The sequence below is a fragment of the Trachemys scripta genome, chromosome 4, assembly GCF_013100865.1.
Source record: "Trachemys scripta elegans isolate TJP31775 chromosome 4, CAS_Tse_1.0, whole genome shotgun sequence".
NCBI lineage: Eukaryota > Metazoa > Chordata > Testudines > Emydidae > Trachemys > Trachemys scripta.
The window spans coordinates 115,719,839-115,732,449 of record NC_048301.1 but is presented as its reverse complement, the minus strand read 5'-3'; the positions used below and the strand labels follow the sequence as shown (position 1 = coordinate 115,732,449).

General features: G+C 48.7%; 1 protein-coding gene across 5 annotated transcripts in view; it reads right to left on the bottom strand.

The window, feature by feature from the left end:
- RAB3IL1 (RAB3A interacting protein like 1) overlaps positions 1-10,568 on the bottom strand; it is a 28,411-nt gene extending 17,843 nt beyond the window's left edge. The window contains exon 1 of one of the 5 annotated variants that reach the window (XM_034770532.1): positions 10,279-10,568. In XM_034770532.1, the coding sequence (XP_034626423.1) occupies positions 10,279-10,523 (245 nt within the window). In that variant the 5' untranslated portion in view covers positions 10,524-10,568. Of the gene's footprint in view, positions 1-2,761; positions 2,868-10,278 lie in introns of those variants that run through there. The other 4 variants (XM_034770531.1, XM_034770535.1, XM_034770533.1 and 1 more) reach the window with 4 other exon arrangements.
- Between the last annotated feature and the right edge of the window lie 2,043 nt (positions 10,569-12,611).

The following is a 12,611-nucleotide window of genomic DNA, read 5'->3' as shown; positions in this document are numbered from 1 at the left end:
TAAATTTGTTAGTCTCTAAAGTGCCACAAGTACTCCTGTTCTTTTTGTGGATACAGACTAACACGGCTGCTACTCTGAAACCAGTGGTATAGAGAAGTTCCCATCACCTTATTATCTGAGCGCCTTACAAGGTCTAACCTATTTCTCCTCACACCCCTCCGTGAGGTAGAGCTGTGCCGCTATCCCCATTGTACAGACGGGGCACTGAGGCACAAAGAGACTAAAGGCCAGATTTTCAAAGGAATTTAGGCACCTAGTGGGATTTTCAAAAGCACCTAGAAGGTTAAGTGCTTTGTAAACCCCATTAGATGCCTAGCTGCATCTTTGGATGCCTAAAAACCTTTGAAACTCTGTCCCTAAGGCATACAGGAAGTCCATGGAGGAAGTAGAACCCAGGTCTCTCAGAGCTAGCTCCTTATTCACTGGACCAGCCTCTCTCTCTGCTATATGCTGCAAAAAAAAAAAAAAAAAAAAAAAAAAAAAAAAAGGACTCTGATAGATGGGAGCAAAATCAAGAAGGCCAATTCTCTGAGACTCCAACAAATGGTCCGAGGCAATTGGAAAGGATGTCATGGTTGACAGCATGAAAAGCAGCACAGAGGTCAGGAAGGATGAAGAAAGAAAGGAAGAGAATAACAGTCAGGTGAGAGGAGATCACTTAAGCCCCAGGGGGTGGCAGGTTCTGCCCCAGGCTAGGTTGTAAAGCAATGGCTGCTGTGAAATTTTACATTTTAACTGAAAATCATTTTGTTTTTGTCATTTTTTGTTCTGAGTTTGAAAAAGAAAGGAATGAGAAAGTGTAGTATGAGTATCAGATGTGTTTATGCCTCAAATTCTTAGGGTTTCAGCTGTATCCAGGCCAATTCCAGAACAAAAATCAGAAATTGCATCCAAAGAGTCCATAAAGTCAACGATTATTGTCATGATTTGCATTATTCACTGGGCACCATCTGTGTGCTCAGCAGAATATGCCAGGAAATGTAGTCCCTGAGGCAAAGTGTATAAAATGTGTAGCCCTGGATAAGATGGCTCAGATATTTTAGTATGAAGTGTATAGTTATTGAGCACATGTTAATATCTATGAGTGAAGGTGCTGACAGCAACAGAAGTTTTACTTGATTAAGGACTAGAAGATTTGACCCTCCAACTTTCTTTCAAGAGGAAGAGCTGCCCAGAGCTCCTGTGCCTGTTTATTTTCCTTTCCTGCCTTCAGTGGCCCTGACAGACCTCAGAAGTCTCAATTTTTTTCTCAACTTTAAAATGTGGCATTTTCTTGGTGTTTGATTTTAAGTATTCTCCTGTGAAAACTGCAACTCAATCACTGTAGTGTTGAGTTTAAGAGCCTTCTGGAAAATAACTAGCATACAAACAGAAATCAGTGTTGCCAACTCTCATGATTTTGTCATGAGTCTCATGATAATTATTGTTTTCCTTAAAGCCCCAGATGCTGGAGTCAAGTGGATATGTGATGATTTCAGCCTTCATTCTTAAAAAAAATGAAGTTTCTAGCCCTCGTGGCTGTGGAGAAAGCTTAAAAATGTGACCCCAGTGCACCCTAAAGGCTTGAAAAGCAGAAGGCAAATAAAAAGAACACCAAATCTATGATTTTTACATAATCTCATGAGTTTAAAGCCGATCTCATGATTTTTGGTGAGCCTGATTGATGATTTTTGAATGTTTGTGGTTGGCAATACTGTGAAAGTGACTTGAAAGTGTCAGTTTCATTCCTGTTTAAAGTCAGTTTCTAGTCTATTATTTGTAGTGGGGAAACACCCCTAGAGCCCCAGGCAGGTGCAGTATAAACTCATGGGGCCTTGCCCTAGCCTAGTAGGATGTTTCCAAAAGTTAAATGATCTATTCCAAGCTTGGTGAACTGCAAAAAAGTGATAGAAAATAATCTAGACTTTTCTACAATTGTTTCATTCAAGAGTTAGTAACAAAGTAAGAATATACATTACATTTTTAAACCTAACCAGTCCCTTAAGTAACTTGATACAAGATGTCAGAACATATTAGTATGAGAGCTGAGTGGGTCTAATATTTATTTAATTTTCTTTCTTTATATGGGAATTAGATACAGGGCTCCTGTAAGATATTTCTAAGTTATTATCTGCAAAACAACCAGAGTCTTCAGGTGCCTAAGTAGTCCCTGGAATCACAGGTAAAGTTGCCTGCCCCCCACCAAAATCTGAAATGGCGCCCGGGAATAAAAGCCTCCGTTATTCACAGCAAGGGAATTCTCCAAACCCTGACTCAGCCCAGCTGAGCCCTTGGGGAAACGGAGATTCGAAAAAGAAGCTGTGTGTACTAGCAAGACATCCACCACCAAGATCCCAACTGAGACACAATGCAGATGCTTTAAAATGACCTGAGCAATGCATCCTTACAAGGAGAAGGATGGTCCTGTGGTTGGAGCACTGGGCTGGGTGTCCTAGGATCTAATCCCAGCCCCATCCTTGATTTACTAAGTGGCTTTGGGCAAATCACTTCACCCCTTTGTGCCTCTCCACCTTTAAAATGCAGGTAATTTACACCTCTAGCTGACAGGGGTGTGCAAGGATAATTAACTCATTCATATCTGTACAGCAATTTGAGAACACTGACTATGTATAAGCGCAAAGTTACAGTCCCAGATACATTTTTATATGAAATAAGACCACACAAGAGAGAGTTGTGGTCTCTTTCGAAGCCTTGGCCTCGATTTTTAAGGTCTCACCTGCAAGACCCACAAGTGGAGTGAACTGCACAGAGCTCCCATTACCTCATTCTGAGGGACAAAGAACAAAGCTGACCACAGCAGGACTCAGTCCTGTGACTCCAGGGAGCCCTGGTGTTTGTGACGTGGTCTCTGCCCCGATCCAGGATTTCTGATGGACGTAACTTACAATAAAAAAAGTGAGACACCAGCAGGTCTGTGTGGGATACAAGCAAATACACAGTAGGCCTAAAGTTAAGGACATTGGCTCCCACCTGATCCAAAATTTCATTGTGGTAAGGGAACCCTCACCCCCTTTCACCGTAAACCCGCATTTCACACACACACAGCAACCACCCCCAACTGAGGAGGAGCAGGCTCTATTTTTAATCAAATATTTACCACCCTCAGTCCAGTGCATTTCCATTGAGCAAATACAGGGTCCCTATTTTTCCTCTTTATTGGTTTCAGAGGCTGGCAAGTAGAAAGAGGGGCCCAGATGCCAAGCTGAGCTCCCCCTGAAGAGACACCTCCAGGAGACTCCTCTCTGAGGCTCAGCAGCTCCTTGTCAGGAGCTTGCCTTGGGCTCCAGAGGCAGTATCCTTGTTTAGTTTCTGAGCTGGCAGGGGAAGAGGGGCTCTGGCAGCAGGGGATGTGCAGAGTTGAGGATTCCCAAGGGAGTTGGATGGGGGTGACTCCAGCGTTGCCAGGGGGGTGAGGGAAATGCTGCAGCAGGGTCAGTAGCCAGCTGTCAGGTTTCAGAGTAGCAGCCGTGTTAGTCTGTATCCACAAAAAGAACAGGAGTACTTGTGGCACCTTAGAGATTAACAAATTTATTAGAGCATAAGCTTTCGTGGACTACAGCCCACTTCTTCGGGTGCATGTCAGGAGACATCAGTGTGTGGCGAGAGTCCTTGGGGAGCTGGAGAAGGTGCACAGCTCTAAAGGGGAACCTGTCAGGGATCTCCAGCAGGGAAAGCTGCAACCCACCACTGCTGTTAGACAATATGGCCACAGATACAATGTGACATCGGAGGTCAATATGCCTTCCAGGTGTACTGATGCAGCCAACCCCGGTGTCAATCAATAATCGTTGTCAACAGCCCCTTGTGGAGGCTTTGTCCTCCTCCAAGCTGGACGTGGGTGAAAATATCAGCCTCACATTTGGTCTGTGTTCTGCTGTGCCACTCCACGGGCTGTTCATCATGGAAGGGGGCAACAGAGGTGAGGGTAATGGGGAGGTGGAGTACCATAGGGGGTGGATTTGGAGCAGGATCCAAATACAAAAGCCAAAAGGAAAGTAAAGAGGCAAAACAAAATCAGGAGAGAGAATAAGGAGAAGACAGAAAAGGAGAGAGGCAGTGTGAAGGGAAAAAAAAATCAGATGAGATGAGGCCCAGCAGATCACAATTGCTCTAGGATAGAAGACAGCAAAGGACAAGCAGCAGCCAATGCAATTCAGAGTCCCTGGTTAAAAGAGGAGAGGCGTGGTGCAGGGGGGGGGGGGGGCGTAGAGAGTGGGAGGTAAAGATAAGAGCAGCAACTAATCCGAAAGCACAGGGAATGAGTGCTGCTGGGGGTTAAAGGTGTATTGCACAGGGCCTGCGCCACTGACTTCTAAAGGAGCAGGATTGGGCCCACAGAAGCTTCTTTACTGGGGAGAAAGGGAAGGGCATTAATAAATAAGGAGGGGGCTAAAATGAATGAACCAAAGGCTGAGAAGCCAAATTCCTGTTTAAAAGTCTGCATTAAGGAAGAAAACCAGGAGAAAGAGTTTAGGCCGATTAGGCTGTAATGAAGATCCTATGGTGATTATTGTTTATATAGCACCAAGGGCTGATCCAAAGCTTCCTAAAGCGCACAGAAAGACTCTCAGTGACTTCAGTAGGCGTTGGATCCGGGTCCAAGTGAGCTAGGTTCTTCGCATGCAGGTTTGAAGACAAGATCCCTGATCTCAATTGTTGATAAGAAGCAGATAAATAATTGGGAGGCAGGGGCAAGGGGTGACAGGGAAGAGAGGCAGAATGTATAAAGACAGTTTGTATGGATGACATGAATCCCAGGGTGCTAACAAAACTAGGTAACAACTGGAAATTATATTTGAGAAATCATGGGAGAAGGGGGAGAGAGATCACAGGATTGGATGGGGAAGCAAATGTGGTACCAATCTTCTAAAAAGGAAGAAAGTGTGATCTTGGCAATTGCTATCTGATAAATCCAGTCCATGTGCCATATAAAATAACACAAAAAATATGCAGAGAAAGAAGTCTTTACGCATCTAGAGGATAATGGGAATCGGTTATTAAGAACAAATCATTCCAAGCAAACTGGATGGCACTTTTGATTGAATTAAAAAAAACCAGGAGGAAGGCAGAATGTATAGCTGGGCTTTAGCAAAGCATTTGATGAGAGTGTCACACAAAACGTTACAAGGCAGATCTCATTCCAGTTGGCTTGAACAGCAGAGTGCTGTCACATGGGTTGAATGAAAAGTGGCTCAAGGACCATAAACAAGGTGTACTGAATGATAAATGGCAGCTTGGCGACAGGGATTGGTGCCCAGAGGAACATTACAGAGATTGGCACATTAGGCACGATTTTACCGAACAACCTCATTAATGATCTGGAAGGGGAGGGAAGCCACCACTAATTTAACGTGCAGATTATACTAAATTGGGAAGTGCTGAAAACAGCAGCAAGTGAAAAGGTGTGTGGGGAAAGAATGGGCAAGAAATTAAATGAGCTTCTGCCAGAAAAAATGAAAGCTAATACCACGGAGCAAAAGTAATCCATACAGAGATATTCAACAGGTCAGAGGCACTAGGGAAGCAGCAACACACCTTGGGGCCCTGCTCCAAAGCCCACTGAAGTCAACAACACTCTTTCCATTGCGAACCCATAGCAAACTCCAACCTAGAGAGAAGCTCACAATGTAATGCAAGCAAAAATAGGCAACTATAGTCTGGGAGTGCACATAGAGAAATATTATATGACCAACCAGCAAGGTGATGGTTCTCCCTACATCGTCTGGCGAGACCACACCAAGTCTATATTATATGCAGCTCTGAGCTGCTCAAATCCAGCGTTGGCAAATCAGAGAGTATTCGGAAGAGAACAAGAGAAATAATTAATGGTTTGGCTGCATTAATGTATGAGAGAAGATTAGCAAACATAAATATGTATAATTTGCCTAAACAATGACAAAGAAAATGGGATTAAGAGTCTTTGAAGGGTATAAACACCAAGGAAGTTTAGAAGAATTAGTCAGTGATCTAACAGGGTATGACTAGGAGGAAAGGGATGAAGTTAATCAAAGGAACATTTAAACTGTATGAGACAAACCCACCCCAGCATACCGCTGTAGAAATCAATGGAGCTGCACCAAGGACAAATATGGCACAAAGCATGAAAGGGAGAGAGGGAGGTCTATTCAGCTGTTAACAGTCCGGTAAATGATGGGATGGAATTCAAAAATTTAAAATTAGATTGGATAGAGTCCCGGGAAACGGGAAACGGACTAGAGGGGAGCTGATAGGTCTTTTCATGTAAGCTGCCTCCTCCTTTGTTTTTTTTTTTTGTTTGTTTCTCCTTTTTCATAGGATGGAGGAAAAGCTAATTCAGAGACAAATCGGGGGGGGGGGGGAGAATTACAGGGGAAGCAAGGAAGAAGCAAGTAACAACGGTGGACCCAATGGCGACTCACTTAATGTGTTCCCAGTGACAGCTATATGAGGGACACCATCGCTTAGAGGTGTGTAGTCAACATGGGTATTTTTTTTAGTAACCTACTAGACTACAGGTGTATCCAGATACACTGCAGCTAATGGTACAAGAAGGGTTGTCTGGCATTGTTCTATGGACAGGATAACACACTTGTCAAACCATGTTAGGGAACTAGGTTCCAGCCCAGGAACAGCAAGTCCTGTGGTGCCATGTTTCACCAGGGGTCTCAGAGTTCCTTACCCACCTTAACTAAACCCTCACACCAACCCTGAGGGGTAGGCATTATAGCCCCCATTGTGTAGACAGGGAGACTGAGGCACAGAGAGGGTAACAGGCTTCCTCCAAGTCAAACAGTGACTCAGTGGCAAAGCGAGGACTAGTACACAGGGCACCCAGAGTACCAGAGCCCATTTGCTAACTACCAGGCGGCTGCTGCATTACCACCTCTAGCGGCCATGTCATGCTTTGTGTCAGAGGGTATCACAGGAGGGTAAGAACCCAGGTCTTGTGATTCCCAGTCCTGAGCTCTGACTGCTATGCCACGCTGCCTCCCTTGCACTTTATACCTACATACGACTCCCAAGCAACAATTCCAGTGATGCAATGCCAGGGTGCAGGGCTCTAGGCTCTAGCTTCCGGCCCCAGGCCTGTTAGTCTGGACAGCACATGGCTGATTATCCAGGAATGGGGGCAAACCTTGTGACCAGTCAGCACCCCAGCTCCCCTACAAGCAATCTGGACAGGTGTTAAATGAAGGAAACATGAGTATCTCCTCTGAGGGCAGGTGCCACATCGCCCATGGGCCAACGATGAGAAGGGATTGGGAGAACCCCTCCCTGCCTAGCCTGCAAAGTAGGGAATGAACAAACCAGCATCATGATGGACATTTTTAGTCCTGCCTACACTACAACTACATTGCTGAGGAACCCTGCAATCCCCTAACTCAGTTTGACTCTAGCTCCACTGCAAGAAAGATCAGTATGCTCCTCGTGTTGTGGGACTACCCTGCAGTAACCAGTCCCCTAGCACAGCCGTGGCTACAGTGTAGACGGGATTGTGAAGTACCCAGGCGACTAGGCAGTCAAGCCTTTATCTATATTGCCCTGATGGGGCTCTGAAACCAACATTTCACTGAGACTGAGAGGGTGATGGAGGTTCACACCTTTTGCTGTTGCTATTGTCAGACTGGCTGGAGCCTGTGCTCTGCAGGATGATGGGGGGGGGGGGTATTTCGAAGGCTCTTCACAATAGGAAATACTAGCTAGAAACTTTTTTTAGTTGGACTCTGTAGAAAAAAAAGAGAAAAATGTGCAGGATCCACACTTTTTCCAGCAGGCCCCACTCGTTTCCTGTGGAGCTGATCTGACAGTTATTTCCTGTACAAACTGCCTGCGCGTCTCTCTGGCTAAACTCTGCATTTGAGTTCACAAGGGGATCCTGGCTCTTCTATTCTGATTTCCTGCCACAGATCAGCCTGAAATCCACACATGCAGAGACAGCAGGAGGCAGGATTCACTGCACAGATTTGAAAAACAGAGTGTTGCCCACACTGATTTAGCACTGTGCAGCCAAGCAGTCTCCCCGTACATCCTGAGACACACACCTGCCTGACCTGACTTGCTCAGGCACTCACTAACATACCTCTGAAAGGTTTATGCCCTGTCACAACAATAGATGCTACCTGCCTACTATTCTGTAGCATGCTGTTCACCTTTCTCATATTTGCTTTATAGGCAGCAAACAGCCGGGAAGCAGGCCGGGGTGTTCTTGTATATGCTGTTAATTAAGTAGCATCCAATATTTCTATATGCAAGATGCTACACATAAATATACTCTATTGGCACTTTATTGTGGTACATGCCTTATTCAGATTCTGAATCATACACACACACACCCCACACACACTTTAGAAGAGATCAGACCTTGAAAAATTCAGCCCACGTGGTGACAGTTATTAGAAACTCAAAACCAGTGGTTAGATTGGAAATGCTTGGGCAACCTGAACTAGAGCTGTTCCTGCAGATGCCACTATTAGTGATGGTGCAGTTTTAGTTGCTTGGAAGCTGTAAATTCCCCCATATTTTCCTCTTTCCGGGGCAAGTGTACTACACACACACACACACACCACATTAACTTGCCCAGAGGCCATGAGACGAACAATGCAATGTCTGTATATCACACTTTAAAAAACAAAAACAAAACCAGGGGCAGTTTTCATATTAGGAAACTATTTCCTCATTAGCTGCCCAATCCTGCTCCCATTGGAGTCAGTGGAAATGCTGACAGTGACTTCAGCGGGATCCAGAATCGGACCCAAAATTCCAAGGATAACTTTTCTCCCCATCATCTCATCTCCTTTTCTCATCACCATTAACTTTCTCTGAGCCATTCAGCGTTAACCCCGTCTCTCTGCCCTTTAGCACTCTCTCCCCCACGTTTCTCTTTATTCCTGCGGCCCAGCACTCTCTCCCCCATGTTTCGCTTTATTCCTGCGGCCCATCAGTTTCTCAACTCTCTTCTCCCTCACGTTCTTCTGTTCACCTTGGTATCTTTCCCTTGCTTCCTGGATTCTGCCTTACCCCTTTCCCAGGCTCTCACGCAGCCACATCACTGTGCAGCTAAAGACCAGTTTCTGAGGGAGAAAATAATCTCTAGCGAATAAACACGGTTTCCACGTGGAAGAAGAAGAAACTACAGAGGGCATCTTTCTATGCTGCCTGCACACCTCATTTTGACACGCTGGCTGCTCCTTGGGGCCGGGGGCACAGTCGAAGGTAGCAATGACCTCAGGAGAATGCAGCCTTCTGGATTTGAGATTCTAGAAACTTTATGAACACTACAGAAACTAAGGTCAGGTCACTCCCTGCTCCTTCCTCTGATGTTCTAACATGCTCCCTACTTTGGGTCTGAGCAGATCTAACTAAACCTTTACAGACTTCCTTCCCACACAGTCAAAGGTCTTTGCCATTCATCCATCGATCTCTCTTTGCACATGCACACAGACAGGGGATGGGATACATAACACAGGAAAGCGGGTCCCTGGGATCACAGTCCCAGTGACAAGAAGTTGGAGGAGTAAGAAGCCTCCTTCCTTCCCAAAAGAATCCCAGAAGGGATCGCACAACCCCACAGAGCTCCCATTCAAGCACTAACAGAGCCATAACCAGCTGTTCCGGAACAGACCCTGAGCATTCATTCAGCACCAACATCCAAACTCGGAGCCGAAGGACAAGCGCTAGTGACCCAGAGCCAGGCACCCAACAACCCCATCAGGGTGTTTTGCCCCCAGCACCTGCCCGGGGGCCGTTCACTCCTTCCTCAGAGACTTTCCGCTCCTCCTTTTCAGACCATCTTCAAGTTTCGCTCCTTCCCACCCAGCTAGGAAGGAAAGGTGTCTGCTGAGTGCTCCACGCCCCCAGCCTAGGGCCCCCACGGTAGAGCGCCCAGGGCCGGGGCGCTGGAACAATATGTGTAATGGGGGTGCTGAGAGCCATTGAACAAACTGTAAACCTTGCATGTGATGGAAACCACTTCCAGCCGGGGGGCGGGGGGCTGCGGCATCACCTCCAGCACCCCTAGATCCAGCACCTATGAGCAGGGACCAGGAGCACCCGGGGTGTACGCCCCAGGGAGGCCCACTGGAGGAGGGGGAGTAGGCGGCCAGCACAGGCTCAGGGAGCGGCACCCCCGGTGCGGGTCCCATTGCGGCTACAGTGGACAAGCCTCTCCCCGGGCGCGCTCAGGGGGGTCCCCGCGCCCCAGCCCGGGCTCCGTCCCCCCGCGCCCCTCCCGAGAAAGAGGGAGCCAGGGCGCAGGGAAGTTTTTTAGGCGGGGAGGGAGGAAGCCGGCTCCAGACCTACCCGCTCCACATGCTGGCTCCGGCCCCCGCCCCGCGCTGCCCGCGGCCCCTCACTCCGGGCGCGCTGCTGCAGCCATCCCTACGCCGGGCTGGGGGCCAGCGGCGACTCCCCGGCCCCGCGCGCTGCGGCAATCCCGGGAACCCCTGCCCGCCGCGCGCCGCCGCTCCAGCCTGGCTCCGCCGCCGGGGGCGAGGGGAAGGGGGGATGGAGGTCACATGACCTCTGGGCGGCTCCAATTGCAGCATGCACGTCCCCCTCCGCGAGCCTCATGTGACTGATAATTCAGCACCGAGCCCGGAGCTCTCCCCAGGCTCGCCACCTACAGGCTCGCCTGTCATCCACGTGCCGGGTATCCTGCAACTCCCCTGGCCAGACACTGGCGGTGCATGGAGCGCAGCCTCCCCGCCCCCGCCCACTCTGCTCCATCACAGGGACCCCCCCAGACTCAAAAATCACTGCAACAGTCGTGCCTGGAGACTGAGATCTGCCCGTGGAGGATGGAGGAGAAAGATCCCTGCTCCCCAATTGTATGGGCTGGCTTGAAAATTCAGCAGGCAGGGTCTCCGCTCTCCCTTCCTTGCACCCAGCACAAACGCTGACAGCGCAGATTGTTTCCTCGGGCGGGTTCCCTGGAGAGAAGGATGCTAATGAGGAAGATCAATGGGGAGGCCTGGCTGACAGCAGCCTGGGCATTTTGACTTCATCCAGAGGTGCTGATGCTGCTGCCACACCCTCTGGCTTGAAGTGGTTTCTGTCCTACACAGCATTTACAGTTTGGTTTAATGGCTCTCAGCACCCCTGGCTTCGTCCGTGTGCTCTGGGATAAACCACGAGACTGAATAATGCTGATGCTTTGTTCAGACGTCCCTGCTGGGAAACAGTGGCAAATGCAAATGGCAGGCATTAAAGCAGAATTGCGTGGGTCTTTCCCTCCCCTCCACCCCCAGTTTAGGACTCAATTCTGCGGCTAATCCGTGCATGACACTTTCATTGACCTCCCTGTATTATGCAAGGAAAGCATCTGCAGAGTCAGGCCCATAACTGCAGAATGGTAATTACATTATAGCGTTACTGTATTTCTTAATATCTCAGGTTTCTCCACACCCATTGCAAGGGCCGAATTGGACAGTTGAGTAGCCCAAGAATCTAGTCTACACCATCTACACTTTCCAGACCTAGAGATATGACCCAGCTCCTCCTCCCTGAGCTGAATTCCATGGAGTTTAGTGTCTTTAAGAGGAAACTTTAAAAACCAAGAGCTTCTCTGCTCTGGATGGACAGTCAAAGCCCTGTGGTGTCGCTGATTCCCCTTACAGGCCAACAGCAGAATTTGAACTCAAGGTCCTTCAGCACTAAAAGCATGAGTGAATGCTTGAGCAAAAGGACTATTAGCCGGGCAAATGGGTGGTCTCTCTGGCTGGCTGTGGTATTTATATGCAGGGCTGGCTCCAGGGTTTTGGCCGCCCCAAGCAGCCAAAAAAAGATCTGCAGCGGCAATTTGACGGGAGGTCCTTTGCTCCCAGCGGGAGTGAGGGACCATCCGCCGAATTGCCGCCGAATACCTGGACGTCCCACCCCTCTCCGGAGCGGCCGCCCCAAGCACCTGCTTGCCAGGCTGGTGCCTGGAGCCGGCCCTGTTTATATGACCCCCATCACCATAGCAAATGAGCATCTCACCCTCACCGTCTTTAATGTATTTATCCTCACAACACCGCTGTGAGCTAGTGCAGTGTTATTTTATTATCACCATCGTACAGATGGGGAACTGAAGTACAACGAGTATGTCTACAAGGCAAAACAACAGCAGTTGAGACTCTCAGAGCCCAGGTCTACAGATTTGGGCTCACACTATGGAGCTAAAAATAGCTGTGTGGCTGTTTCAGCTTGGGCTGGAGCTCAGGCTCTGAAACCCACACCTCCCCACCTGGGCCTCAGAGTCCAAGCCCAAGCGTCTACACCGGGGTGGCCAACCTGATCGTGAGAAGGAGCCAGAATTTACCAATGTACATCGCCAAAGAGCCACAGTAATATGTCAGCAGCCCCCCATCAGCTCCCAGCGCCTTCTACCCACCGGCAGCCCCACCGATCAGCGCCTCCCCCTCCCTCCCCTCACGATCAGCTGTTTTGTGGCGTACAGGAGGCTTGGGGGGGCGGAGGGAGGAGCGAGGGCACGGCAGTCTCAGGGGAGGGCACGGGAAGGGGTGGAGTGGGGGCAGGGTCTGTGGCAGAGCCAGGGGTTGAGCAGTGAGCAACCCCCTGCACATTGGAAAGCTGGTACCTGTAGCTCCAGCCCCAGAGTCGGTGCCTATACAAGGAGCCGCATTTTAACTTCT